This window comes from Aotus nancymaae, unplaced genomic scaffold, assembly GCF_030222135.1.
Source record: "Aotus nancymaae isolate 86718 unplaced genomic scaffold, 86718_ANA_hifiasm-v0.15.2.pri h1tg000021l, whole genome shotgun sequence".
Classification (NCBI taxonomy): Eukaryota; Metazoa; Chordata; class Mammalia; order Primates; family Aotidae; genus Aotus; species Aotus nancymaae.
The window spans coordinates 12986305-13011307 of NW_026988433.1; the positions used below are offsets into that span (position 1 = coordinate 12986305).

The 25003-nt window shown below is 46.8% G+C and overlaps 1 protein-coding gene across 3 annotated transcripts in view; it reads right to left on the bottom strand.

Annotated features, from left to right (window-relative positions):
* BICDL1 (BICD family like cargo adaptor 1) overlaps positions 1 to 25003 on the bottom strand; it is a 107548-nt gene that overhangs the window by 1985 nt on the left and 80560 nt on the right. Inside the window, exons 5-10 of one of the 3 annotated variants that reach the window (XR_010343814.1) lie at positions 18800 to 18979; positions 17874 to 18092; positions 16331 to 16474; positions 9246 to 9376; positions 2161 to 2281; positions 1232 to 1341 (exon numbers count right to left, since the gene is read on the bottom strand). Coding sequence is in view for 2 of the 3 variants with exons in the window: in XM_064379730.1 (XP_064235800.1) it covers positions 2161 to 2281; positions 9246 to 9376; positions 16331 to 16474; positions 17874 to 18092; positions 18800 to 18979 (795 nt within the window). In the remaining variant the exon portion in view is untranslated. The remainder of the gene's footprint in view (positions 1 to 1231; positions 1342 to 2160; positions 2282 to 9245; positions 9377 to 16330; positions 16475 to 17873; positions 18093 to 18799; positions 18980 to 25003) is intronic. The other 2 variants (XM_064379730.1, XM_064379731.1) reach the window with 2 other exon arrangements.

Below are 25003 nucleotides of genomic sequence, written 5' to 3' on the forward strand. Positions count from 1 at the left end.
TGTTTTACAGAATAGCAGCCTCTCCCATAGAGGAGCCTGTGGACAGGGCAGCTCCACCTCCTTCCCATTCTAGTGGCTAGATTCTGACTCTGAGTAAGACTCCATTCGACAAAAGCGTTCTGCCACTAACAGAGTTTGAAAACTACTGGTTTAGAAATACGAGCAGCCTGTGTAATTAGCATCATCAGTAAACGTAACACGCATCTGCTCGATTGCTTCATGACTTGAACCTGGCAGGCTCTGTGGCATCCTGGTAAAAAGACCCTGAGCTTTTCTGGCTAAACCCTAGAGTGAGTCAGTCTACGGTGTCTGAGCACAAGACAGGTGAGGCCTGCATTCAGGGCAGGCTCCCTGTGGCTGGGGCAGATGACCTCTCTGGTACTGAGCAGCCACTTGTGAGATGAGGGCATGAAGTTGGGCTGGCCAGGCCCCTCCACCTGAGCAGCTTGTCCATCTCCTCCCTCTCACCCGTGGGTGTCATTCTAATATCTCTGCAGGTTTCAGCATGAAACAAAGGGGCCTCCCCGAGTCATCATGGGGTAGCAGTGAGCGTGGACTCCTCATGCTCTCTGGCTCAGGGCCTGCTCTCCAGCCGCCCCATCCTCTCAGCCCTGTCCTTCAGACTCAGCTCCTTCCTGGTCTTCTTGCCCTCATCTTCCTCCCTTCTCTTCCATCCCCTTTTCTGCTTGCCCCTCAGAGCTGACACCACGCCAGGCATTTGCCAACACATGGTCTCTACCTTAAGGTTCCAGTGTACGATCTTTGGCACAGTGCCCTGCAGTTAAGACGTGCTCAGTAAAATCTAAGCTAAAACCAATGTAGGAATGCTAAAGGGCCCTTCAAAAACCAACCTTTCAAAGCTGCCAGTATTTTGTCTGCCACACTGTAAACTGCATTTTTTTAACTTTAAGCAATCAGTTCTGTCCAGCTCACCCCTTTAGAGTTTCCCAGACACATGCTGCTCACAATTCCATGCCTGCTGGTCCCTTAGTGGACAGAACAGCCATTTATGAGAAGATGGCACCAGCCATCAGCGCTGGGCCACGTGCTGCTGAGCTCACTGGATGCGACTGTGATGGAGGAGGGAGCTGGGACTGGAGGACATGTCACAGTGCACAGAGATGACACCAGGCTCCAGCACACAGAACACAGTGGGCCATGAGGGGAGGCGGTGGGGCAGCACGGCAATGGCAGGGCGAGAGGGTGGATGGGATTCAGGGCTCAGGCTCACCTCAAAAGGCAGGAGGGGTGTACAACTAAAGCTGTTGATACGGGAACTGAGAAAGGCCACTAGATCAGAAACCAAAGGAGCCAGATAGTAAAAAGCCCTGAGGAAGCAAACTGTAGCCGGGAGAGAAGAGAGAGAACGGCGGTCAGCCAGGGCGCGGCCAGCTGGCTGCCATGCAGAGCCGAGGAGCCAGGGACTGGCACCCTGTGGTGGGGCCAGTGCTCTAGCTGCCAGCCCCAAGGGGCCCTGGAAGGAATGGTCACCAACAACCTGCCCTCCTCAGGGTGCTTACCTTGTAAAGCCACAGATGGCTTTTTCATCTGTCTGGATGAGAATTCTTAGGGAGAAATATTAATGTTTATACCCATATCCTAAAACTGTGCCACCTCAACCTCACCAACAAAACCAAGCCAGCCACAGCCCCGGCCCATGCTGGACCCCAAAAACAGTGGGCTTAGAGATGGACCCACTGATTCATCTTCCCCAGGGCCTGCGCCAGCACAGTGCTCTTTGGAAAAAGGAGGCTGGCCCTTGAGAAGGGGAAGGGCGGCAGCTGCCGGCTGTGGGAGGGCCGCTGAGCCACATCCAGCTGTGAATTTTCATGCAATCACATGGAGCTTCCTGGGCCCTCCATGTTAACCAGTTGTTCCTTTCCAGCTTAAAGCCCAGACAACCAGCTGCTGGCAGGCCCCGTTCCAAGTCTGGAGATCACTGTATCTCCAAACAGCTACAGCCTGGGGAGTGTATCCTTACGCATTCTTCCCCAGGACTAGGGAAACAGGAGCTCTTGATCTTCCCAGGTGGAGACTGGGATGTGCTGTTCACCCAGCCACATGGGGCCCTCCAGTAGCAAACTCTCCTTACACTCTGCCTAGGTTCAGAGATTCCTCCTGGAATCTTCTCTCGCCCTCGATCTCAGGGCTCTGGTTTACCTGCCAAGCCTCCAGCTGCTGCGAGAGGTTCAGTTTCTGCTGAATGGCATCCAGCAGCTGGCTGTTCAGAGACATCATGTCCATTCTGCACTTGGCGAGTTCCAGCTCCACAGCGTTCTTCCTGAGAACAGACAAGTCAGGGTGAGCATGGACACCTGTGCCAGAGGCATCTGGATCTTTACTTGGGGCACCTGGAGTCCACAGGATGAGGAGTCAGGCTCTGACCCCCAACTTACAACAAACAGCAGCCGCAACAATAACTATGATGTTGCCCGTAGAGGGTTCGTTTGCAACATGTTTTCACATTTATTCTCTCAGTTTTCATAACCAACCTGTAGGTGAAAGGAGTATTTGTTGTCTCCACCTCATAAAGTTGAAAAAGGACAGTACTAAAATGAGGACTGGAACCCAGAGAGGATCAAAGGCCTCACACAACATAAAGGAGTTACTCATCCTTCCCCAAAGAGGCCCATCCCTACTGGAAGGCAGGAACTTTGTCCTGCTGGTATAGAAGGGATTCCTTGTAGTTAGCAACCCCCTTTAGGGGGACTGTCCTGAAGATACAGAGGTGTGCGAAGGTAGCCACACAATGGTGATCATCACAGTCTAATCAGAATAGTCAACAATCAGGAAACTGGTCATAAATGATAAGATGGAACATAGTCATCAGTAAAAACCATAAAGTGTGTCTAGGCCCAGTGGCTGGCTGCTGTAATTCCAGCACTTTGGGAGGCTGAAGTGGGAGGATCACCTGAGGTCAGGAGTTCGAGACCAGCCTAGCCAACATGGTGAAACCCTGTCTCAATGAAAAATACAAAAATTAGCCAGGTGTGGTGGCAGGCACCTATAATCCCAGCTACTCAGGAGGGTGAGGCAGGAGAATCGCTTGAACCTGAGAGGCGGAAGTTAAAGTGAGCCAAGATCCAGCCACTGCACTCCAGCCTGGGCAACAGAGCAAGACTCTGTTTCAAAAAAATTAAAACAAAACAACAACAATAAAACCCCACAAAAAACCATGAGGTAGAATATTTGACAGTTCATAACATATTGCTGAGTGGAAAAAACACCAGAAAACAAGGTCTAGTATAACACTAGTTTGTAAAACAAAAACTGCCTGTGTATTCAAGGATATGCACAAAAATACCTAGTTGGTTATCTCTGGGTGATGATTACTGATGGGGAGAAATATTAACATTTATACCCTTATCCTAAAATTGTGCCACCTCAACCTCACCAACAAAACCTCAACTTTATCTTATCCTCCGACATACTTTTGCATCTTCTATTTTCACATTTTGTGTGTATTTCATATATTACTTTCTTCACCTTTCCCAACATTCCTAAATCATGGCTGTTCAATGCAAAAGAAAATTAATTTTTTCTTAGGGCAGGGGAACGGGAATAAAGGTTGAAGGACCTCTGCAGGGGCAGCCCTGGTTGCCCAACTGCAGAAACATGTATTATTTACCCCTTGCCCTCATTAATCGCTCCCTCAAGCACTCGAAACAACAAAGCTAACAACAGCATGCTCCTTGTACAGAGCCAGTGATCAAAGTACAGGGCCCAAGAGCAGCCAGAGGATCCGCCTGCAGAGGCCGCCTAGCTCGAGCCTCGCAACACCGACTGCACTAACCGACGTGTGGCCGGAAGGAGGAGCAGGTGGGTTCCACTTGCAAAGTGCTCAGGCCACTGCAGCAACCAGCACTTCTTTGGCTTCAGGTTTACTGAGCAATTAGTCACCTGTGCTGATACCGTAAACTGTGCCCCTCCCATCAGCCTCCCCTAGAGAAACCGCTCCAGTCAGCTTCGCCACCACGTCAGCCCCGCCCACTGCGGCTGCGACATAACCCAAGCCCGTCCAATGAGTGTTGAGGGCTCAGACGCCGAAGGCTGCCTCCGTCACAGCAGCTGCTATTGGCTGGCAGCAAACGGCGGAAATCCTCACGCGGCATCAGTTGCCATGGACACCCGCCCTGTGGTCCAGCAGCGTCAGAACCCGTGGTGCCCCACAGCAGCCGCAGCCTCCTGAGCTTCCGGCGCCTCCCGGCAGGTGGCGCCAAGAGCAGTGGGAGCCCCGGGAATGTGCTGACTAACGCCGCTGCCGAGGAGCCGAGGGGCCCAGGGCCGCAGCAGCCGTGCATCGCCAGGCATGGTGGGGTTCCTTTCCTTCCCAAAAGGCCTTGAGGCAGGGCCTGCCTGAACGACCTTCAACCCTGGCCACGCGCTGGAGCCCTGGGACATTTGCTCACTAAAGAATCTTAGTGCTCGTCATTGATAGGATACCTCAGACCGGGATCAACACATTAATCACATTTTAAAAATAGGAATATTTCCAAGGGCTCGAGTAATTCCTTTTCAAAAATGAAACCACTAGTAACTGACTCGTTTTTGTAAGGCAGATTACTAGGCCAAGATTTTGTTTTTAGTGAAGGCCTTTCACCTGCAAGGAGATAAAATTGCTACTTAATTTTCCTGAAACGCATTTATTGTATAGGAGAAGGTGCACCTTAAGGTTTCTGCAGTCCAGTGATGAGAAGAAAGTTATTTTTTCTTAGGTTTTCTCACCGCTGACTACACATTAAAATAAACAGGGAAAGAAGTGGGCCTCAAAGAGCCCCACACGGTGATTTCGATTGTACTGTTCTGGTGTCTGAGAGCTCCCCAGATGATTCTAATGTGCAGCCGGGATGGAGAATCAGGTGTATATGGAGGCATCTGGTAAAACTAAGGTTCTGTACAAAATGTTCAGCCTCTTTTCCTTGTCTGAGAGAAGGTAACCAACCCATGTGTACGTCTATCTTCATTCTGCCTTTCTTTTTTTTTTTTTTTTGAGACAGTATCTTGCTCTGTCACCCAGGCTGGAGTGCAGTGGCATGATCACAGCTCACCACAGCCTCAATCTGCTGGGCTCAAGTGAACCTCCCACCTCAGCCTCTTGAGTATCTGGGACTTCAAGAGTGTGCCACCACACTCAGCTAATTTATTTTTATTTTTGGTAGAGACAAGGTCTATGTTGCCCAGGCTGGTCTTGAACTCCTGGGCTCAAGCAATCCTCCCATCTTGGCTTCCCAAAGTGCTAGGATTACAGGTACCTTGCCTGGCTTTCTCCGGCTTTTTATTTCTAATGGGCTTCCACAATTAGCATCTTAATTTTACCATTTTATTCCATCACACAACTTCACTATTACTCATAAAGGTATGCTGCCTCCTCTATCACATTGTTACCTTTTTTTTTTTTTTTTTTTTGAGACAGGGCCTCATTCTGTCATCTAAGCTGGAGTGCACTGGTGTGATCTTGGCTCACTGCAACCTCTGCCTCCTGAATTTGTGGTCCTCCCACTTGTTTGTTTGTTTGTTTGTTTGGTAGAGACAGGGTTTCACCATGTTGGCCAGGTTGGTCTTGAACTCCTGACCTCAAGTGATCCACCTGCCTCAGCCTCCCAAAAAGTGCTGGAATTGCAGGCCTGGGCCACCATGCCCCAGCCTTATCACACTGTTACTTAGGTATCCATTAACTAAATATAGCAGAAATCCAAGCAGCAAAGATACACAGTTATGTGGGCTTCACCAAGAATAATTTCTAAAATAAACCAGCAACTGACAGAACCATGACATGCGGTTCTGACCAGACAGAAAAGAGGACCCAAAGGTAAACAGAAATGGAGATAATGAAAGTAATGAAAGAGAACAGAAGGGAAGGCAAAAGTGTGTGTGGAAGTGAGAAGGTTAGAGTATGAGGAATTTTTTTTCTTTTTCTTTTGAGACACAGTCCCGCTCTGTCGCCCAGGCTGGAGTGCAGTGGCGGAATCTCAGCTCACTACAACCTCCACCTCCCAGGTTCAAGTGATTCTCCTGCCTCAGCCTCCCGAGTAGCTGGGATTACAGGCACCCGCCACCAAACTTGATTAATTTTTGTATTTTTAGTAGAGATGGGGTTTCACCATGTTGGCCAAGCTGGTCTCAAACTCCTGATCTCAGGTGATCTGCCTGCCTCGGCCTCCCAAAGTATTCGGATTATAGGTGTGAGCCACCTGCTCAGCCTGAGTATGAGGATTGTCAGAAGTTAAAATGTGTGTCATATTATTATTTTCTTTTACAAAGGCATGTAGTATGTTATTTACAAATTGTTTCCAAGGAGCTCATTTTAGCTTTCCAACAAGTAGCAGTGTAGCAGAAGGAAACGGGTGTCAGGAAAATGGGAGTGAGAAGACCTGAGGTGGAGGCTCATGAGTCACTGCTAGCTGTGGCCCTGGCCCTGGGAAAGTATTTTTTAAGTTTCCTCATCTGTAAAATTGGGATTAAAAAATTTTACTTCTTACGGTGGCTGGGAGGATTAATGAACATGTTTTATAAACAGTAAAGTGATGTATAAATACTACTATTGGCCGGGCACAGTGGTTCACACTCATAATCCTAGCACTTTGGGAGGCTGAGGTGGGTGGATCATTTGAGGTCAGGAGTTTGAGAGCAGCCTGACCAACATGGTGAAACCCCCACCTCTACTAAAAATACAAAAAATTAGCCTGGCATGGTGGCAAGCACCTATAATCCCAGCTACTCAGGAGGCTGAGGCAGGAGAATCACTCAAACCTGGGAGGCAGATGTTTCAGTGAGCCGAGATCATGCCACTGTGTTCCAGCCTAGGTAACAGAGCAAGACTCGGTCTCAAATAACTAACTAACTAACTAAATAAATAAATAAGTTGTAAATGACCCCAAAATAGACACATTTTTGTTAACTATCTCTTCACACTCATTAAACGGGGGAGGGGCGGGCTGGGCACAGTGGCTCATGCTTGTAATTCCAGCACTTTGGGCAGATCCCTGGGACCCAGGAATTTAAGACCAGCCTGGGCAATAGGGCAAAACCTCATCTCTACAAAAAACAAAAAAACTAGCCAGGTGTGGTGGCGTGTAGCTGTAGTCTCAGCTACTTGGGAGGCTGAGAGGTGGGAGGATTGCTCGAGCCCAGGAGGTCAAGGATGCAGGGAGCTGTGACTTGGCCACTATACTCCAGCCTGGGTGGCAGAGTAAGACCCTGCCTCAAAAAATAAATAAAAGATAATTCACAGGGGGATGGGGGATATGTAAATATGTTTGTTTCCAAAGTTTCTTACTGTAAGAGAATACGTTTCTCTTACGTTTCAATAAGAGAATGCATTTCTTCTCTGTTAAAGGAAACGTGGCTAGGCTCATGCCAGTAATCCTAACAATTTTGGAGGCCGATGTGGGCAGATCACTTGAGGCCAGGAGTTCAAGAGTAAAACCCCATCTCTACTAAAAATACAAAAATTAGCTGGGTGTGGTGATGTACACCTGTAATCCCAGCTACTCGGGAGGCTGAGGCAAGAGAACAGCTTGAACCCGGGAGGCAGAGGTTGCAGTGAACCGAGATCATGCCGCTGCACTCCAGTGTGGGTGACACAGTGAGACTCTCTCTCAAAAAAATTAAATAAAGAAAACGCGGCCAGGCACAATGGCTAGCGCCTGTAGTCTCGGCACTTTGGGAGGCTAGGTGGGTGGATCACTTGAGCCCAGGAGTTCAAGACTAGCCTGGGTAACATGGTGAAAACCCATTATCTATAAAAAATGCAAAAATTAGCCTGGCATGGTTGCACAGCTACTTGGGAGGCTGAGGTAGGAGGATCGCTTGAACCTGGGAGGTCAAGGCTTCAGTGAGCTATAATTGTGTCACTGCACTCCAGCCTGGGGGACAGAGAGAGACATGTCTCAAACAAACAAACAAAAAACACAAAACATTTTTAAAAAGACCTAGTTGTTGGCCAGGCACGGTGGCTCACACCTGTAATCCCAACACTTTGGGAGGCTGAGGTGGGTGGATCTTCCGAGGTCAGGAGTTGCCTGGCCAACGTGGTGAAACCCAATCTCTACTAAAAACACAAAAATTAGCTAGGTGTGATGGTGGGCACCTGTAATCCCAGCTACTCAGGAGGCTGAGGCAGGAGAACTGCTTGAACTCAGGAGGTGCAGGTTGCAATGAGCCAAGATGGCACCATTGCACTCCAGCCTGGGCAACAAGGACGAAACTCCATCTCAAAAAAAAAAAAAAAAAAAAACGATATTTATGGGCCAAGTGGGGAAATTCTAACATCAACTGGATATTGATGTTATTAAGAAATTATTTTTTCAAGTGTGATCACTGTATTGTGGTTGGGTATTTTCTTTTAAGTCTTTCTGGTAGAGGTGCATACGAAGTGTTTATGGAGGAGATGACACTATGTCTTGTGATTTGTTTTAACATAACCCAACAGGGAGGTGGAGGAAGTGGGTGAAGATACAGATGAAATAGCACTGACCATATGTTGATTAGTATTGAGGCTGAGAGATGAAGTCATCCTATATCTCCTGTTTTTGTGTTTGCTTGAAGATGTCCATAATAAAAAAATAGAAACAAAAGACAAAAAACTAAAAAAAAAAAAGTGAGGTAGATATATACATATAATAAAATTGGAGGCTGGGCGCGGTGGCTCATACATGTAATCCCAACACTTTGGGAGGCTGAGGCTGGCGGAACACCTGAGGTCAGGAGTTCGAGACCAGTCTGGCCAACATGGTGAAATCCCAGCTCTACTAAAAATTAAAAATTGGCTGGGTGAGGTGGCAGGTGCCTGTAATCCCAGCTACTTGGGAGGCTGAGACAGGAGAATCGCTTCAACCCAGGAGGCTGAGGTTGCAGTGAGCCAAGATTGTGCCATTGCACTTCAGCCTAGGTAAGAAGAGCAAAAACTCTGTCTCAAAAAAAAAAAAAAAATTGGAAAGTTCTTTAAGATATAAGTGCAAAAGAAAGCAAGACATGTAGACTATCATGATGTCTAAAAACACATAACAACTACATTGCCTATACACCTACATATGCATTAGAAAAAAACTGCAAAAAATGCATACCTAATTTTCAATACTAGCATCTCTCTGGAAAGGAGAATGGAAATGGGGGTAGGGATGGGTAGCAGGGAAACTTTTACCTTTGTATTCTTTTGTGTGATTTACTTTTTAAAAAATGAGCCTATGCTCAATTCTATGTACTCAACTTCATCTTAAGAATAAAGTGAAGCCATCCCTACTCACTTTGCAATGGCCTCATCACGGTCCCTGATGGCCTTCTGAAGCTGCTCCTTTGGCTCCTTGTCCTCAGATGTCACTCTGAGTCGGTCTCTCTCCTCTTTTAGGGCAGTCATCTCCACACTCAGCAGTGTCACCTAACAGGGGAATGAACATGGTATCACTGACCTGGGTGGTTTTCCCTCAAAGAAGAAAAGAGGAAGAAAGAGACCCTAGGCAGGCCCCGGGTACATGCGTGGGGGTGCAGGCTGATAGCATTCCACTGCCATTCTGCTCCAAGGGAGGGCTCGTCTGTCTTGAAGAAAGGGTACCACATGCTAGGCTTGAGCTCAGTGGCAAGGGAGCTGGGAGAAATTCAGCCCTGGACTTGCAGCCATAGGCCAGATCCCCTTTGCACTCAGCACAGCATACGACCTCCTTCATCTCAAGGCACTCCAGGTAATGAGTGAAAGAAGACCGTAAGTGCATCATGACACACATTTTTTAGGGCAGGAAATCCAGTTTCCTTTCCCATCATCTTCCACTCAACATGGATGCTGCTATCAACAGAGCCCTGGATGGTTCCAAAGCTTGAGACCCTGCTCCCATCTCTAACAGCACTTGGCACAGCCCAGCTCTCTTTCATTCTTCCTCATTCAGCTCCCCATGTGAAAGCCACAGGGAACTTAGACACCTAAATGACATTATCATCTTTCACCTCAAACCTGTTACCTTTTCTGTGGTCTACGCATCAGGGAAGGGCACCACAGCCTTCTCAGGTCCTCGTGCCCCAGCTGGGAGTCAACCTTTGGCAGTGAGGCACCCCTCCAGTGGCTCCGTCAGGGACCACAGTGTCCCCTGCCCCACAGTATGGTAACCCTGTGTACATCATAATCTGTGTGATGGCAGGAAGCGTGTCACATCCATCTGTGCGCATCCCAGAGCCTGGCTGTGTATGGTGCTTAATCCCAAAGCAGTAGACAATTGTCATTTTTTGGCTAGTCATCATTCAAAATCTCTTCCTATTTTGGGGGCATTCCTAATTGTGTGAGACTTGGTGTGAGACAAGGCTCGATCTCCAATTCAAGCAGCCAATGGGAAAGACATTTCCTTTCCCAGGCAGCCTGAGCACAGGCCTGTGACCAAACTTGCCAGTTACACCCCTTTCCAGGGACGCAGCTCTGAGCACAGCAAAGCCCCAGGCGAGTGGGGAATTACTGACAAGGGCAGTTTGTTTCTGTTGTCCCTTTCCCATGGCCTTTTCTAGTTTTGGAGCCGAGTTCTCCCACTTTCCTGTTGATTCTGTATGCTACAGGTGTAATATATTCTCTTTCTGGTTACATTAGGCAGAGCACATGTTTGCTGTTTGCAACCAGAAACCCTGCCTGGTAGACCTTTCGATAAATATTTATTGACTAATGAAAGGGTGGGAGCTCCTTCTTCTCAGCTGATAGGCTCAGACATGAGTCAGGATGCCTAACCTTGCCTTCATGTTAAGTATTACACATACTTTGACATTCATCTAAGGGAGAATCTATCCATATAGGTCTTCCTCCCTCTCACAAGGGGACAGCTGCCACCTTTCAGTATACTTATCATCTATTCTTCAAGTCCCAGGTCTAATCTTCTTCAGCTAGAATGAAACTGAGCAAAGGCCCTAGGTGTAAGTCTGAAGATCAAGCTTCCCTTGATACTGAAGTGTCTGAAAATCAATATACTTCAGACACTCCCCAGACTGAGACGGCAGAGCTGCCAGCCCCTGGGGCAGCAGACACTCTGGAGGAATTCAGAGGACACCCAACAGCGAAGAGGGACAGAAGGACAATTTGTTGCTACTATAAGCGATGGGTTTTGTACTCTGTAGAGTCTGGCAGGGAACATCAGGGCTGGGTGCTCTGTACTGAGAATAGCCCAAAGGAGCAGCTTTCCCGGCAGGGACAGCTGGGTAGGTAGGGAGGGTAGCCTTGGGGAACAACAGGCTAGAGCACCTGTGGCTCCCCAGCACACACATGCATCCAACCCCAAGGCAGACAAGGCACCAGGGCAGAGCACAGCCTCCCTGTATTTACCAGCAGGCTCTGCAGCCTGATAGGCGAGGACTCAAGACCCACAAAACACCTGGTAGAGACAGCCAGACCTCCTTAGACCAAAAGAGCCCTGACATGGCCTTGGGCCAGCTGTGGACCAGTCAGACATTCTGCCAGCCGAGTAAGGGACAGGTAAAACTACATGCTAGGCAGGAAAAGCCAACTTTTAATACACTCCAAATAAAACTCCTTCAGAAGAACCTTTTACTTTGGCCCAAAAAACCTGGTGGAGTTATAGCCTACCACACATGTGCCTTAGGAGAGGTGACAAGGCACTTACCCTCTTTGAGCTATACACACTTTTCATAAAAAGCAGGAATAAAAATAATTATTTCTCACCACTAAGTTGTTGAGGAGTACGACGAGATAAATGATGTCAAGGGCTCGATGCAATGCCTGGCATACGGTTGTAAGCTCTACTCTCTCCTCCCTCCTGCAAGGTGGGACCTAATCACTGCTGTCATGAGAACTGAGCTGGCTTGTTTATACAAAGACTTAGGTTACATCCACCCCCAAATCCACTTTTACCAAATAAGGTTGTGTCTCTGAAATTAAATGGCAAAGAAAACATCCCAAAGTCAGATACTGAGGGCTTAATCTGCTCTTTTGTTCAACAATATTTGAGTGCTTATTCTAAGCAAGGCACTGTGCTTGATGCTTTAGGAGAGGACAAAGCCAAATCAGATCTTGAGCTCATCCTTATGGGGTCTGGGGTTTGACAGAGATGTGATGTGAGCAGGGTAATTGTGACAAGACAGAGCCGGGGTGCTCCATGAGGAAGGGAATCAAGAGGGTTTCAGGAGGCAGTGAAGCTGGATTGGGAACTTGAAGGATGAGTAGCATGGAGATATGGGCAGGCAGGAGGGAAGGGCCTTGTGGGCACAGATGGGGGTAGCATGGGGAGCATGTGCCACTGCCCTTTATATCCTGTGTTCAGTTCTGCTAAAGCAAACGGGGCAAGAGGGAAACCAGAGGGACAGAGGCTGTGTGGCTGGAATGCAGCCAGACTGCATGGCCACAAGGGCTCAAGGCTTCCTGCCATTTGATAATGGGAACCCACCCAGAACTTGTAAGGGGCGTCCCACTTTCAAGTCACGCTTCAGGAAGATCAATCCAAAGCATGTGAGGGTGGGCGGGCTGAGGGAAGGCAGATAAATTGGGAAGTGGTGACCACAGCCAGGGTGTGAAAGGATGCAGGTCTTGAAATAGGGCAGGAGCTAGGAGGATGGGGGATGGAGGAGAGGGCCATGCTGAGATTTCAGAGAGGCACCTAGATATGACGAGAAGCCCACAGGCTCCCAGCACTCGCTCTCTGCATGTTCATGCCCCTTCTGGAGTAACAAGTGTGCACTCGAGTCAAGCATGAAGGATCCAAACAACAGAACTGGGATGTTTCTTACTGAGCCTCCTATCACCTGGCTGACAGGCCTGAGAACTGGCTGCGGTCCTCATTTATAACGTGTTCATATTCTACAGACTAATCATGGAAGACCCCCTGCATCCTAGCAGCTGCTCCATGCACACCAGAAGTGAGGGGTGGGCCATGCGGAGAACAGAGAAGGGGGCAGTTCCTTGCCATTGATGGGGGTGGGATGAAAGGGGGCACAACACCATGGGAAGGACTTTGTTCCTTAAGCACAGTAACAGGTGCCGGCAAGTCTTCAGGTCTGGCTATGGATTTTGCTTCTAAAAAATAATTACCAGTCAAATTAAACCTAAGTTTTCTTTTATTTAAAAGTTTGGGGCCGGGTGCAGTGGCTCGCGCCTATAATCCCAGCACTTTGGGAGGCCGAGGCGGGTGGATCACGAGGTCAAGAGATCGAGACCATCCTGGTCAATAAGGTGAAACCCCGTCTCTACTAAAAATACAAAAATTAGCTGGGCATGGTGGCGCGCGCCTGTAGTCCCAGCTACCCGGGAGGCTGAGGCAGGAGAACTGCTTGAATCCAGAAGGCAGAGGTTGCGGTGAGCCGAGATTGCGCCATCGCACTCCAGCCTGGGTAACAAGAGTGAAACTCTGTCTCAAAAAAAAAAAAAAAGTTTGGGTAGGCTTCTAGCCCCCACACTTTTGGCCTCTGGCCTAGTTTCCAAGAGAGAGAACAACACTCTCGGGTAGGAAAGTAACAGGCTCAGAGGCTGGGTCAGCCATCAGATGAGGTTTGAGCCCCGTCCAGGAGCTATGTGCTAGAACCTCGGTCCCACCTCACCATGTCTGGGCCCTGCCCCTAAAAGGGCTCAGAGATGGCTCTGACTGTCCTCATGGCACTGTGAGGTCCTGGAGAGCAGGGGCCCTGCACATCCATCTGGTGGCTCTCAGGGTCTAGTGCAGTACTAGGCATGCAAGTAGGTGTCAGTGGATGCAGAACCAACCTTGCATGAGGAACGCCATGCCTACCGTGATGGCTGTAATTTCGGCAGTCATTCTGGGACTCAATCTGCACCCCACGCCTGCCTTGGGAGGCCAGTGTTACTCCCCATGAGGTGGCTTTGGTAGGTGCAGTGCAGTTGAGAGGTTTTCTGCTTTGACTGAATACTTGGGAAGAGACAGCCTATAGGAGAAGTCCAGTGTACGTCCTGTGTGGGGCATGAGTGCGACCTTTGCTTGGTGAACTATTTCAAAGAGAATTGACAGGAATTGGCCTAAACCATTATTGGCTGAATTTCTAAGGAAAATTTCCAGGTGGAAATGGCTTCCTAAATATTTATTAATTTTTTTTTGAGACAGAGTCTCCCTCTGTCACCCAGGTTGCAGTTCAGTGGCACGATCTCGGCTCACTGCAACCTCCGCCTCCTGGGTTCAAGTGATTCTCCTGTCTCAGCCTCTCGAGTAGCTGGGATTACAAGCACCCACCACCATGCCCAGCTAATTTTTTGTATTTTTAGTAGAGACGGGGTTTCACCATGTCGGTCAGTCTGGTCTTGAACTCCTGACCTTGTGATCTGCCCACCTCAGCCTCCCAAAGTGCTGAGATTACAGGCATGAGCCATTGCGCCTGACCCCTAAATATTCTACAATAGAATTTTGGCAACCTACAATATGCTTATGTTTTTGAATAAAATAATGCCCCCTTCCATTAACTATGGGGTTCTGGTTTTATAATTTTGATAAACAAAACAACAAAACCAGTTAATATCAAAGAACTCATAAACAGAAGCACCCCATGGAAATTTAAATAGGCTTTAAAATTAAAACTTTTATTAATGCAAAGACCTTTTAGATCCAACTTTCTCCTGCATTTTATTTTTCCAGTTTAGAAGATCTGTCTCTGAATCTGAATCACTCTCTGGCCAAATTACCTGCTGAAGAACTTAGGTTTCAGGCTGGTGAATGTCTGTGGCTGCCTAACCCCAGTCTCCAGCATTTGGCTGCAAGCAAGCCACAGCTTTTTTGAGACAGAGTCTCACTCTGTCATCCACTACACATCCAGGCTGGAGTGTAGTGGCACGATCCTGGCTCACTGCAACCTCTGTCTTCCTGGGTTCGAGCAATTCTCCCACCTCAACTTCCCGAGTAGCTGGGATTATAGGTGTGTGCCACCACATCCGGCTAATTTTTCTATTTTTAGTAGAGACGGGGTTTCGCCGTGTTGGCCAGCCTGGCCTGAAACTCCCAACCTCAAGTGATTCACCCGCCTTGGCCTCCCAAAATGCTGGGATTACAGGCGTAAGCCACTGTGCCTGGCGAAGCCATAGCTTGAAATGGCATCTTTGTGTCCTTGTTATCTGGTCACTCACAGAAGGAAGAAGACAGTAGATGGCTGGAGGTGGGTCCCCTAATATTTTCCAAGAAAATATCAGGAAGACTAATGGGATGATCCCCCAAAAAGGGGAGTTTCTTTCTATAAACATATTTGAAATGTAAATTTCTTTCTATAAAGATATTTGATATTTGAAATGTACTGACAGGGGCTGCATGTGGTGGCTAACATGTGTAATCCCAGCATTTTGAGAGTCCGAGGTGAGTGGATCTCTTGAGCCCAGGAGTTCGAGACCCGCCTAGGCAAGATGGTGAAAACTCACCTCTACAAAAAAATACAAAAATTTAGTTGGGCATGGTGGCACATGCCTGTAGTCCCAGCTACTTGGGCAGTTGAGGTAAAAAGATTGCTTGAGCCCAGAAGTCAAGGCTGCAGTGAGCTGTGATTGCGCCACTGTACTCTGGCCTGGGCAACAGAGTGAGACTCTGTCTCAAAAAGCAAAAAAAAAAAAAAAAAAAAAACAGGAAATACCGACTGAAGTGAAAGGCAGAATTAAATTCCATCTCAAAGAAACCTCATGTAGCAGTAATGAATGAACAGCTTTGAGCCAGGAAAGGAGAGGGGCAGGAGCAGGTTTAGAAGCTACTTGTTTGGTGCTACCCCAGCCCCTACTCCCAAGCAGGACAGAACCTCTACACATGACCATAGTCAAAATGAAGAGCCTTTACGTATCTCCTAGGATAGACTTTAGAAGCTCCTTTTTGGGTGGGGCTGCATATAAATCTTTTAAAGTTTTTCAGATCAGAATATAAATGTCCTTCTCCAGCATTCTCATTTGAGAGATAAAATCATGATCAAAGGAGAAACCAACAGCAAGGACAGCAGTAAGTTCTTCTAAAGCCGAGGAATAGGCTGAGAGAGGTGATGGCACTTACAAAAGGGAACTGTGCTGTAAAGATCAATTGTTCCTTGGTTTGCAAAGTTCCCTGCCCAGCAGCTCTGGAAAAGCATTTGTAAATAGCTGGAGAGCTGTCAGCTCCAACCAGTCAGATTAACTTTGGCTCTGTATAGGGCAGAGTGTCACTGGAGGAAATGTAGGGGCAGCTATTCTTATTCCTGCCAATTTTACTTTGGGCCAAACTAAAGGACTACATTCTTCTCTTGAAGACACTCAGTTTACCTCAACTTCAGGTCACCATTCCCTAATGATATGATGAAGGAGAGCCACTTCTCATACAAAAGTGGGAGAGAGAAACTCACAAGGGTCCCGAGAGAACCAGAGGCAGGTGCACATGCCCTGCACTGGACTGAAGGTGGGGGTGCTCACCTGACTGTGGAGTCGCTGCAGCTCTTCTAGGCTTTGCCTCAGTTTACCCCTCTCTCCCTCCATGAGCTCCCTCAGGGCTCTTGAGTCCTCACTGGTCTGCCTTATCTGTTCTTCTAAGGAGTCATCATCAAGTCTCCGGGAGCTCTGACAGCAAAAGAAAGACAGCCAGACAGTGATGGTAATGGTAGAGGAGAGATAGGGAGGGGTGAGAGAGATGGTTAGTGGGGAGAGAGAAAGAAAGGAGAAATGGGGGAGAGCAGAGAAATGGTATGGGGAAAGAGAGTAGGGAAGATGGAAGGAAGGAGAAAAAGGAGGGCAGAGACAAAAGGTGGAAGGAAGAAGGGGTGGAGAAGAGAGATTGCTCAATTTCAACCTGTAAGCAGATGTTCACTTTTGTTTCAGGCTTGAGGAAAAGGAAGCTGTGTGGCGTGAACAGCATACCACAGTCTGACAGCTCTCTTCTCCCACAATGACCTGGCCTCATATTACAATACCTCCACAAATCAACACCGCATGATCAGACAGAACAGCTGCCCTTCATCTTACTTTACCCAATACAGGTAGAAAGACACAACTTTTCTGTAGGAGGATGGAACATGAGGAGAAATAATAGCCCAAAAGGTAGGAGTGTGAGTAGAGGGTAAGTCAGGGAGAAATCTGTCATGAAGCCGGAAGAAATGCCAGTCTGCCCAGGATGCCCATGGAAACAGTCCTCTCCTCCATAGGTGGCCACATCTGGGATTCTAGAGCTGATCTTCTTAGAACTGATCTTCCCAACTTTCTGTGCTCATTTACATTCTTTTGGTGGAAGCTTCAGATCTTTTACTTTTGCCGATTCATAGCTAACCCTACCACTAGGACCAAAGGGCTACAGAATAGCAATTTATAGTTTTTACTTGGATACAAACTTCTATATGCAAAATTTCCAAGGAAATTTAAACTGGAAGCCGCCATTGTCTGTGTATCACTACCTGAAGAAAAGGTCTCCATGTGTACCTGGTGTCTGCAGGAAGCTGACTTTGGAGCCCTGACACTTGGCCCCTCTGCCTCATCACACCAGTAGTTGGCATTCTCAAATAATAAGGGCTCATGGACGGGCACGGTGGCTCACGCCTGCAATCCCAGCACTTTGGGAGGCTGAGATGGGTGTATCACTTGAGGTCAAGAGTTCAAAACTAGCCTGGCCAACATGGTGAAACCCTGTCTCTACTAAAAGTACAAAAATTAGCTGGGTATGGTGGTGAGCGCCTGTAATCCCAGATACTCAGGAGGCCGAGGCACAAGAGTCACTTGAACCTGGGAGGCAGAGGTTACAGTGAGCCAAGATTGTGCCACTGCACTCCAGCTGGGGCGACAGAGTGAGACTCTGTCTCACAAACAAAAACGAGACAAAACAAAACAAAACAGTAAGGTCTCAGAAGAAATTCTTGGAGATATTTCATAGGGTTTCAGTTCCAGGGCTGATCTCACCTTCTGTACTGGGTTCTAACTTGCCAATAGCCAGCTCCTATAGGGTAAGGACCATCTCAGACTGGCCTCTTACCGTGGGCTCCATGCCATCCACAATACTCTGTATCAGTCTCTTGAGCTCGTTGAGGGCAGTGCGCAAGCTGCCGGCTGGCACATCCTTGGCAGACGAGGTTTCTGAAGACTCGTCCATGGAGGAGTCTGTGGAGACGGCCGAGTCAGCGCTGTCATTGCCTCGAAGGTGTGAGCACAGATAGCGAACCTGGCAGTAGGCTTCCCAGAGCTGCAGTCTCAGCTGTTCCACAGAGAATTATTCTTCATTATGGACTCTAGAGAAAACTGCCATCTGGCCATCTTTTTTTTTTAGCATCTGAACCCAAAATACTGACACCCAAGACACTAGTTTGAGGAGAAAGGGCTTTTTGTTCTGTGTTTGTTTTTTCAACTTATTGGTCCCAAGAAATAATACTTATTCTGAGCCAAGTACACCTATATAGACTCCAAATTCTTATTTTCCCTGTTCTCTAGCTTCTTCCATTTGCAAAATAAATCATTCTTTATGTAATCAGTTACTTTGGTGGGAGTCAGAAACCAATTAGTAGAATGAATGGTTCTAGGTATTATGAAAAGTGTGAAAAGAAACCAATTAGATGGGGAAGATGGATCATGATTGCTCTGAGACTCTGTCAATATAAGAGGTATGGAGCTGATGGCACAAGCATTTCCTAAGAGGAACTCGGGTGACAATGACTGGGAACTGGCTGTGTCTGTGATACTCTGTCCTCTAGCAATTCAACATCTTAATGGATAAGGTGGGTGGAAAATGGAGGGCCAGGGACATGCTACATCAAGGCCTGCTTCACAACACTCTAGCCAGCAGGCCAAGGGGCCGACACAGGCACAGGGGCACAGCCTTGCCAGGCTGGCAGCTGAGCACTAGGGAGGATGGGCCCTAAGGAACTCCAGGGAGCCTCTCCTGTGGGGTGACAGGCAGGTCAGCACCTGCTCTCGCTCTTGCTCCAGCTCCTCGGCCTCCATGCTCTGCTCGATCTCTGACAGGAGGGATGTGCTGGTGGCGGCAGAGCTCTGCAGACTCCTCTCCTCAGTGAGTTCTTCCACCTTCACCTGCAGCTGTCGGCAGGAGAGACGCACCTCCTGAAGCTCCAGCTGGCTTTGGTGCAGCTTTCAAAGGAAAAGTAAATGGTAGTGAGGTTTACCAAACACAAAAACCAAGACAAACTGACCCTCAACCTGATCATGCTTCTGGATCCAACCACCAATTTACAGAAAAATAAACAGGAGAGAGGAACGTGTTAAACTGCATCAGGAGATGCACTCAGCAAGATCCTGATCTAGAAAATTCTGGCCAGGTGCTGTGGCTCATGCCTGTAATCCCAGCACTTTGGGAGGCCGAGGCAGGCAGATCACCTAACGTTAGGAGTTCAAGACCAGCCTAGCCAATATGCTGAAACGCTGTCTCTATTAAAAATACAAAAATTAGCTGGGCGTGGTGGTGGGTGCCTGAAATCCCAGGTACTCGGGGACTGAGACAGGAGAATCACTTGAACCCGGGAGGTGGAGGTTGCAGTGAGCAGAGATTGTGCCACTGCACTCTAGCCTGGGTGATAGTGTGAGACTCCATCTCAAATAAAAGAAAATTCTACAGGACAAACAACTCCATTTTCTTAACAAAAACATTGTAAGGGGAAAAAAAGATAAAGGAGAAACACAGAAATAAAAAAAGACTAGTTATACCAACCAGGCCTGGCACGGTGGCTCTCATTTGTAACACCAGCATTTTGGAAGGCCAAAGCGGGCTGATAACCTGAGATCAGGAGACCAAGACCAATCTGGCCAACATGGTGAAACCTGTCTCTACTAAAAATACAAAAATTAGCTGGGTGTGGTGATGGGTGCCTGTGATCCCAGCTACTTGGGAGGCTGAGGCAGGAGAATTGCTTGAACCCAGGAGGCAGAGGTTACAGTGAACAGAGATTGCACCATTGCACTCCAGCCTGGATGACAAGAGCAAAAACTGCGCCTCGAAAAAAAAAAGTTATACCAACCAATTGCATTGTATAGGCCCATTTTAATTTATATCTTGATTCAAACAACAACTGTGAAAAAAATATGACATTAATAAAACAAGTGAAAATTTGAAAACTCACTGGACATTTTGTGATATTAAGAAAATAAGCTAAATTTTTTGGGTATAATAGTACTGTAGTTACATTTTCAAAAGTTCCTATCTTTTAGAGGTTAGTACTTTTTATTTACAGACGAACTTACTAAAATTTGAGATTTACTTCAAAATAATATGAGAGAAAAGGAAATGGATGTTATGAAGATGGGGCAGCACTGGCCAGGGATAGGTGGTTTTCAGAGCTGGGCTTCATTACACTGTGCCACTGTGGAATGTTTGAAATCCTTTGTAATAAAAAATCAAACACACACACAAGCACACAAAGTTAGATACCATTAGACTCTTACCAAGATGCCTAACATAAATAATACAAATAATATCAAGTGTTGATGAAGATGTGGGGCAATGCTGGGAGTGGAAAATGTACAAATACACTGGAAAACTGGCAGTTTCTAATAAAGTTAAATGCAATCTATATTCCACAATCGACTTTTAGCTGTAGACCCAACAAAAATGAAATGTGCACAACCGACATATACAGGCTGTTCAAATAGCCACAAACGGGAGACAATCCAAATGCCGATAAAACTAGAGTAAGTAAATTGTGGTATGTTCACATGTTGCAATACTGCACAACAATGAAAGAATATACTACGACTACATGCCACAACATGGTTAAATTTCATAGACACAATGTTGAACAAAAGCCAGACATAAAAAGTATACATGATTCTATTTATAAAACGTTCCCAAAATTCACTGAGGTAGAAGAAAGTTGGAGTAGAGGTTTGCTTTTGAGGAAGTGGCAAGTATTCTTTTCAGGGTGCTGATCATGGTCTGTATCTAGATCTCAATGGTCATTACACAGATATATATCTGTAAAAACTAATTGGGCTGTCCCCTTAAGATTTTTTGAAGATCTCTGAGGGAAGCTTCAGTTCTAACTCTCATGGGCAGAAATGTACATATTTTTGCCATGTCTAACATCAGTCCTTCATCCTGTGCGTGCATCTTTTGTTCTCTCTCAGTCCTTTTCTGAAGACTGGAAAGAGCTTATTACTTGGAGATACTCCTTTCCAATAGCTTTCCAAATAGCTCTATTCTGCAAGCCAAATATTATATATATTATATACCCTTTAGACTATTCCCAGCCTCTTTCTCTCTTGATTTTTAAATGATCACAGAGATTTTCACATAAACTTACATTTTTAGAGCTGGCAGAGCCACAGAGACCAATGAATCCAACTATCTCAGGATAAAACTGAAGCTTAGAAAAAGGGAATGGCGCCAGTGGTAGAGAGAAGACAGCAGTACAGGGGTCAGAATTGTGGGCAGTGCTCTTTCCTTCTCTCTCCATGCTGCTACTTCAGCCCTTCCACTTCACTGCATTCTCCATGGCCCCTTCTGTGTGGAGTTCACAACAGGACACAACTCTCTGGGGAGGTTACTACTGCTGAATATAAGGGGACGACCCAACCACAACTGCTAAATGCTATTTTTTTTTTTTTCTGAGTCTCCGTCACCTAGGCTAGAGTGCAGTGGCATGACCTTGGTTCACTGCAACCTCTGACTCCTGGGTTCAAGTGATTCTCCTGCCTCAGCCTCCTAAGTAGCTGGGACCACAGGCATGTGCTGCCATGTCCGGCTAAATATTTTATTTTTAGTAGAGACAGGATTTCACCATGTTGGCCAGGATGGTCTCGAACTCCTGACCTCAAGTGATCTGCCTGTCTTGGCCTCCTAAAGTGCTGGGATTATAGGCGTGAACCACTGCGCCTGGCCTAAACGCTACCTTCTTATCTGTGCACTCCCCATGATTAACTTGCTTTTAATACAGCAGACCCTAGTTGTAGAATTGTCATCAGTTTGCAGGCGGCTAGGCACATGGCCACATGCCACATCTGCCCAGAAGCAATGTTTCCTACTCTTCCTATTTGTGGACTGCAACGCCCCCACCTCCTTAGAAGACTTGCGGGAAGTTGCGGGGGAGAATTTCCTGGGATTTAAATTAGGCTAATTTATTCTTTCATAAAACAACATTTCTGGGGTCACCTCTGTTCCATTAAAAAGAGAGTAGACACTGCACTGGTCTTTTCCAGACTCTTGGCCGAGTCGGCTTGTCGCTCCTGCAGAGATACAGACTGAAGTGGCTGGCAGCCAATTAGAGCTCTGTAGTTCTCATAAAGGGAACAAGCTGCCTTGCAGAGCCTTTGGCCTATCACTTAGGTGCCCTGGGAGCCTAACCTTCACCGTCTGTACTTGGAAATGATTGGCTAATGGCACCAGTGTTCTGGAATAGCCTTAATGAGGAAGGGTCTGGTGCCGAGCTGCCCAGAGAAGGAAGAAAGGATTGGCAAGCCTGCTCTGAGTAGTTCTGGTGGATCAGCAATACCTGCTGGTCCAGTGGGAACTTCTCCAACCCCAGTTTTGAGGAAACGCAGAAAGAAAAACATCAGGGTTACAGGAAAAAAGGAGACATTCCTAGGAAGCATTTGGCACAATTACAGATGGCATATTAAACTGACAAAATGCTTCACAATTATTTTTTAGACAACTCCACACACATCTCAGCAGGAGAAGTTCGGCAGAAACAAGTACAAGTTCTTACGTAGTGAACAAAATTAGTTTGATTACTCATGCACACTCAAAGGTGCTTAATTAATGATAACAGCAAGAGAACAAAGACCAGGAGAGGCCTGCATTCTCCAGTCAACAACTGATTCACCAACTGGACAGACTTAGGCAGAAAAACCAAACTACACAAGAGAAGAGTCTATTACATATAAGAGCCCTTTGAAATAAGAAACACTGGGTCAGGCGTGGTGGCTCAGCCTGGAATCCCAGCACTTTGGGAGGCTGAGATGGGTGGATCACAAGGTCAGGAGTTCAAGACCAGCCTGGTCTACATGGTGAAGCCCCGTCTCTACTAAAAATACAAAAATCAGCCGGGTGTGGTGGCACATGCCTGTAATCCCAGCTATTCAAGAGACTGAGGCAAGAAAATCACTTGAACCTGGGAGGAGGAGGTTGCAGTGAGCTGAGATTGTGCCACTGCACTCCAGCCTGGGTGACAGAGCAAAACTCCATCTCAAAAAAATAAATAAAAATAAAAAAATAAGAAACATATCATCCTTTATCTAACAAAGATGGCACTAAGTAAACTTATATGTATGAATAAGAATGACACTAAATGCTTTGTGTTTTTATAGTACACTACATTTAAGCTCCTCTGAGGGAACTGGGATGGTGTGATGTGAAGTGATTTGTCAAATGGTAGACAATCAGCATTAGAGCAAGGTCTAGACTCCACATCACCTGCTTCCTGGGTTGCCCCACAGTGAGCAGGGCCTGTGCTCTGCTGATGGACTACACCCACTTACTGGGACTAGGCACTGCACAGATCTGTAAGATGTCCAGCTGGGTATGAGACAGGACAGTTAAGTGGCCCTTAGAGGGACAAATAGATTTCCTTTATTGGATAATAAGAGTTTGGCAAAATACTTGATATATACTGGGTGCTCAGTAAATAATACTTTTTATCTTTATTCTCAGGTCTAAAAAAATTCAGAGTTGGATTTGATCAGTTGTTTAAAATCTGTTTTTGACAGCAGGACCCCAATTATATAGTGAAAGAGACCAAAAAGGGGGCTCCCTTGGTTGTGGCAGGCCTGTTGCCTCGCCTGCTCAGCCATCCCTCACCCTTGTCTGAGGATTTAAAATCAAGGGATTAAACACGTTCCAAGGCCACTAGCTGTACAGTTTGCAAGTATGGTTTAGAATCACTCAGCTGCTACCTGAGTAAGCTGGATTATTTTATTTCTGTATCAGTACAGGCCATTTCAGCAACAGAAAGGACTTTCTAGAGGACACTGGTAATTAGTGGCAACTTGAGAGCTTCACGTGAACTGAAGGACTGTAGTGATAAGTTGTTAGGGAAGATGAGAATTCAGCCTATAAATGCAGATTTTCCAAATCAATTGAATACTGCCTGACTTGCTGCAGATCCTTAGGTGAATGACACCTTCTCAGTCTTGAAGTTCAACAGGAAGACAGTGGATGTGCGCATGGTGAGCAAGTGCATGTGGCATGATGGGATTCTCGCTGCTCAAGCATGTGCAGCCCACAGTGCTGGTTAGGCCCCTGATGGCCAACTAGTTCTGCCTCTTCCCCCCAACCCAGGCCCCCAATTCTTGACTTGAAATAGACTTTTCACTGTAAATTCATGCTAAATTAAAAGTTTCTTTTAGGTAAGGGCCATTTTTCTCTTTCTCCATACTTATCTTCCTTCTCCTCCCGTATCTCAGCAACCCTCAGGAGAGTGCTTGATAGGGTAATAAATGCTGGTCAGGAACTGACGTTCAGAGACAAGTGATACTAAGAAGTTATCACTGAGCTACAGGCAAAGCAGGTGAGAGGGTTCCAGTCTCGATTCTACCAAAGATTCACTGTATGACTTTGGATAAACGATTCAGTTTTTCTAAATCTCAGCTTTATGATGTATGCTAAAGATGTACGCAAAAAGCACTCTATATGCTAAAGAGGCACACAAGTTCACTGCTATTATCATCAACCTTGAAAAACGAGCAAACTCCTTTCCATCTTGAAAACTGCTGTAAGTCTTCAGCCAGCACCATTTTCTACTCAACATTTACCAAGGCACTACTATTAATATATGAAAAGTTACTAGCTGAAGGTACTAAAAACATGGAGAAAGAAAAGCCATTAATTTTCCCTCAAAGAGGTTCGTCACTCAGGTGTCAGCTTAGCTGATGGTGTCAGAGACAAGTAATCTCAGCCCAAGACACTATTTTCCTTATCCCATAACCCAAGGCTTTCAAACAGCCTACCTAGGAGCCCAGTGGGACCTTCTGTGGCCTGGCCTCTGGGCAGAGACCCACCTGGTTCTTGAGTACACCTGGCTGACCGCCTCTGCACAAACATTACTGTTGCAATCTAGTACACTCCCTGACATGTATAGAGAATGCCAAAGGGAAGCAATGCACTCCTAATTTCTGACCCCAGATCCTCCTAGGCCAGCCCAGCAAAGCATCTTGGTAGCAGAT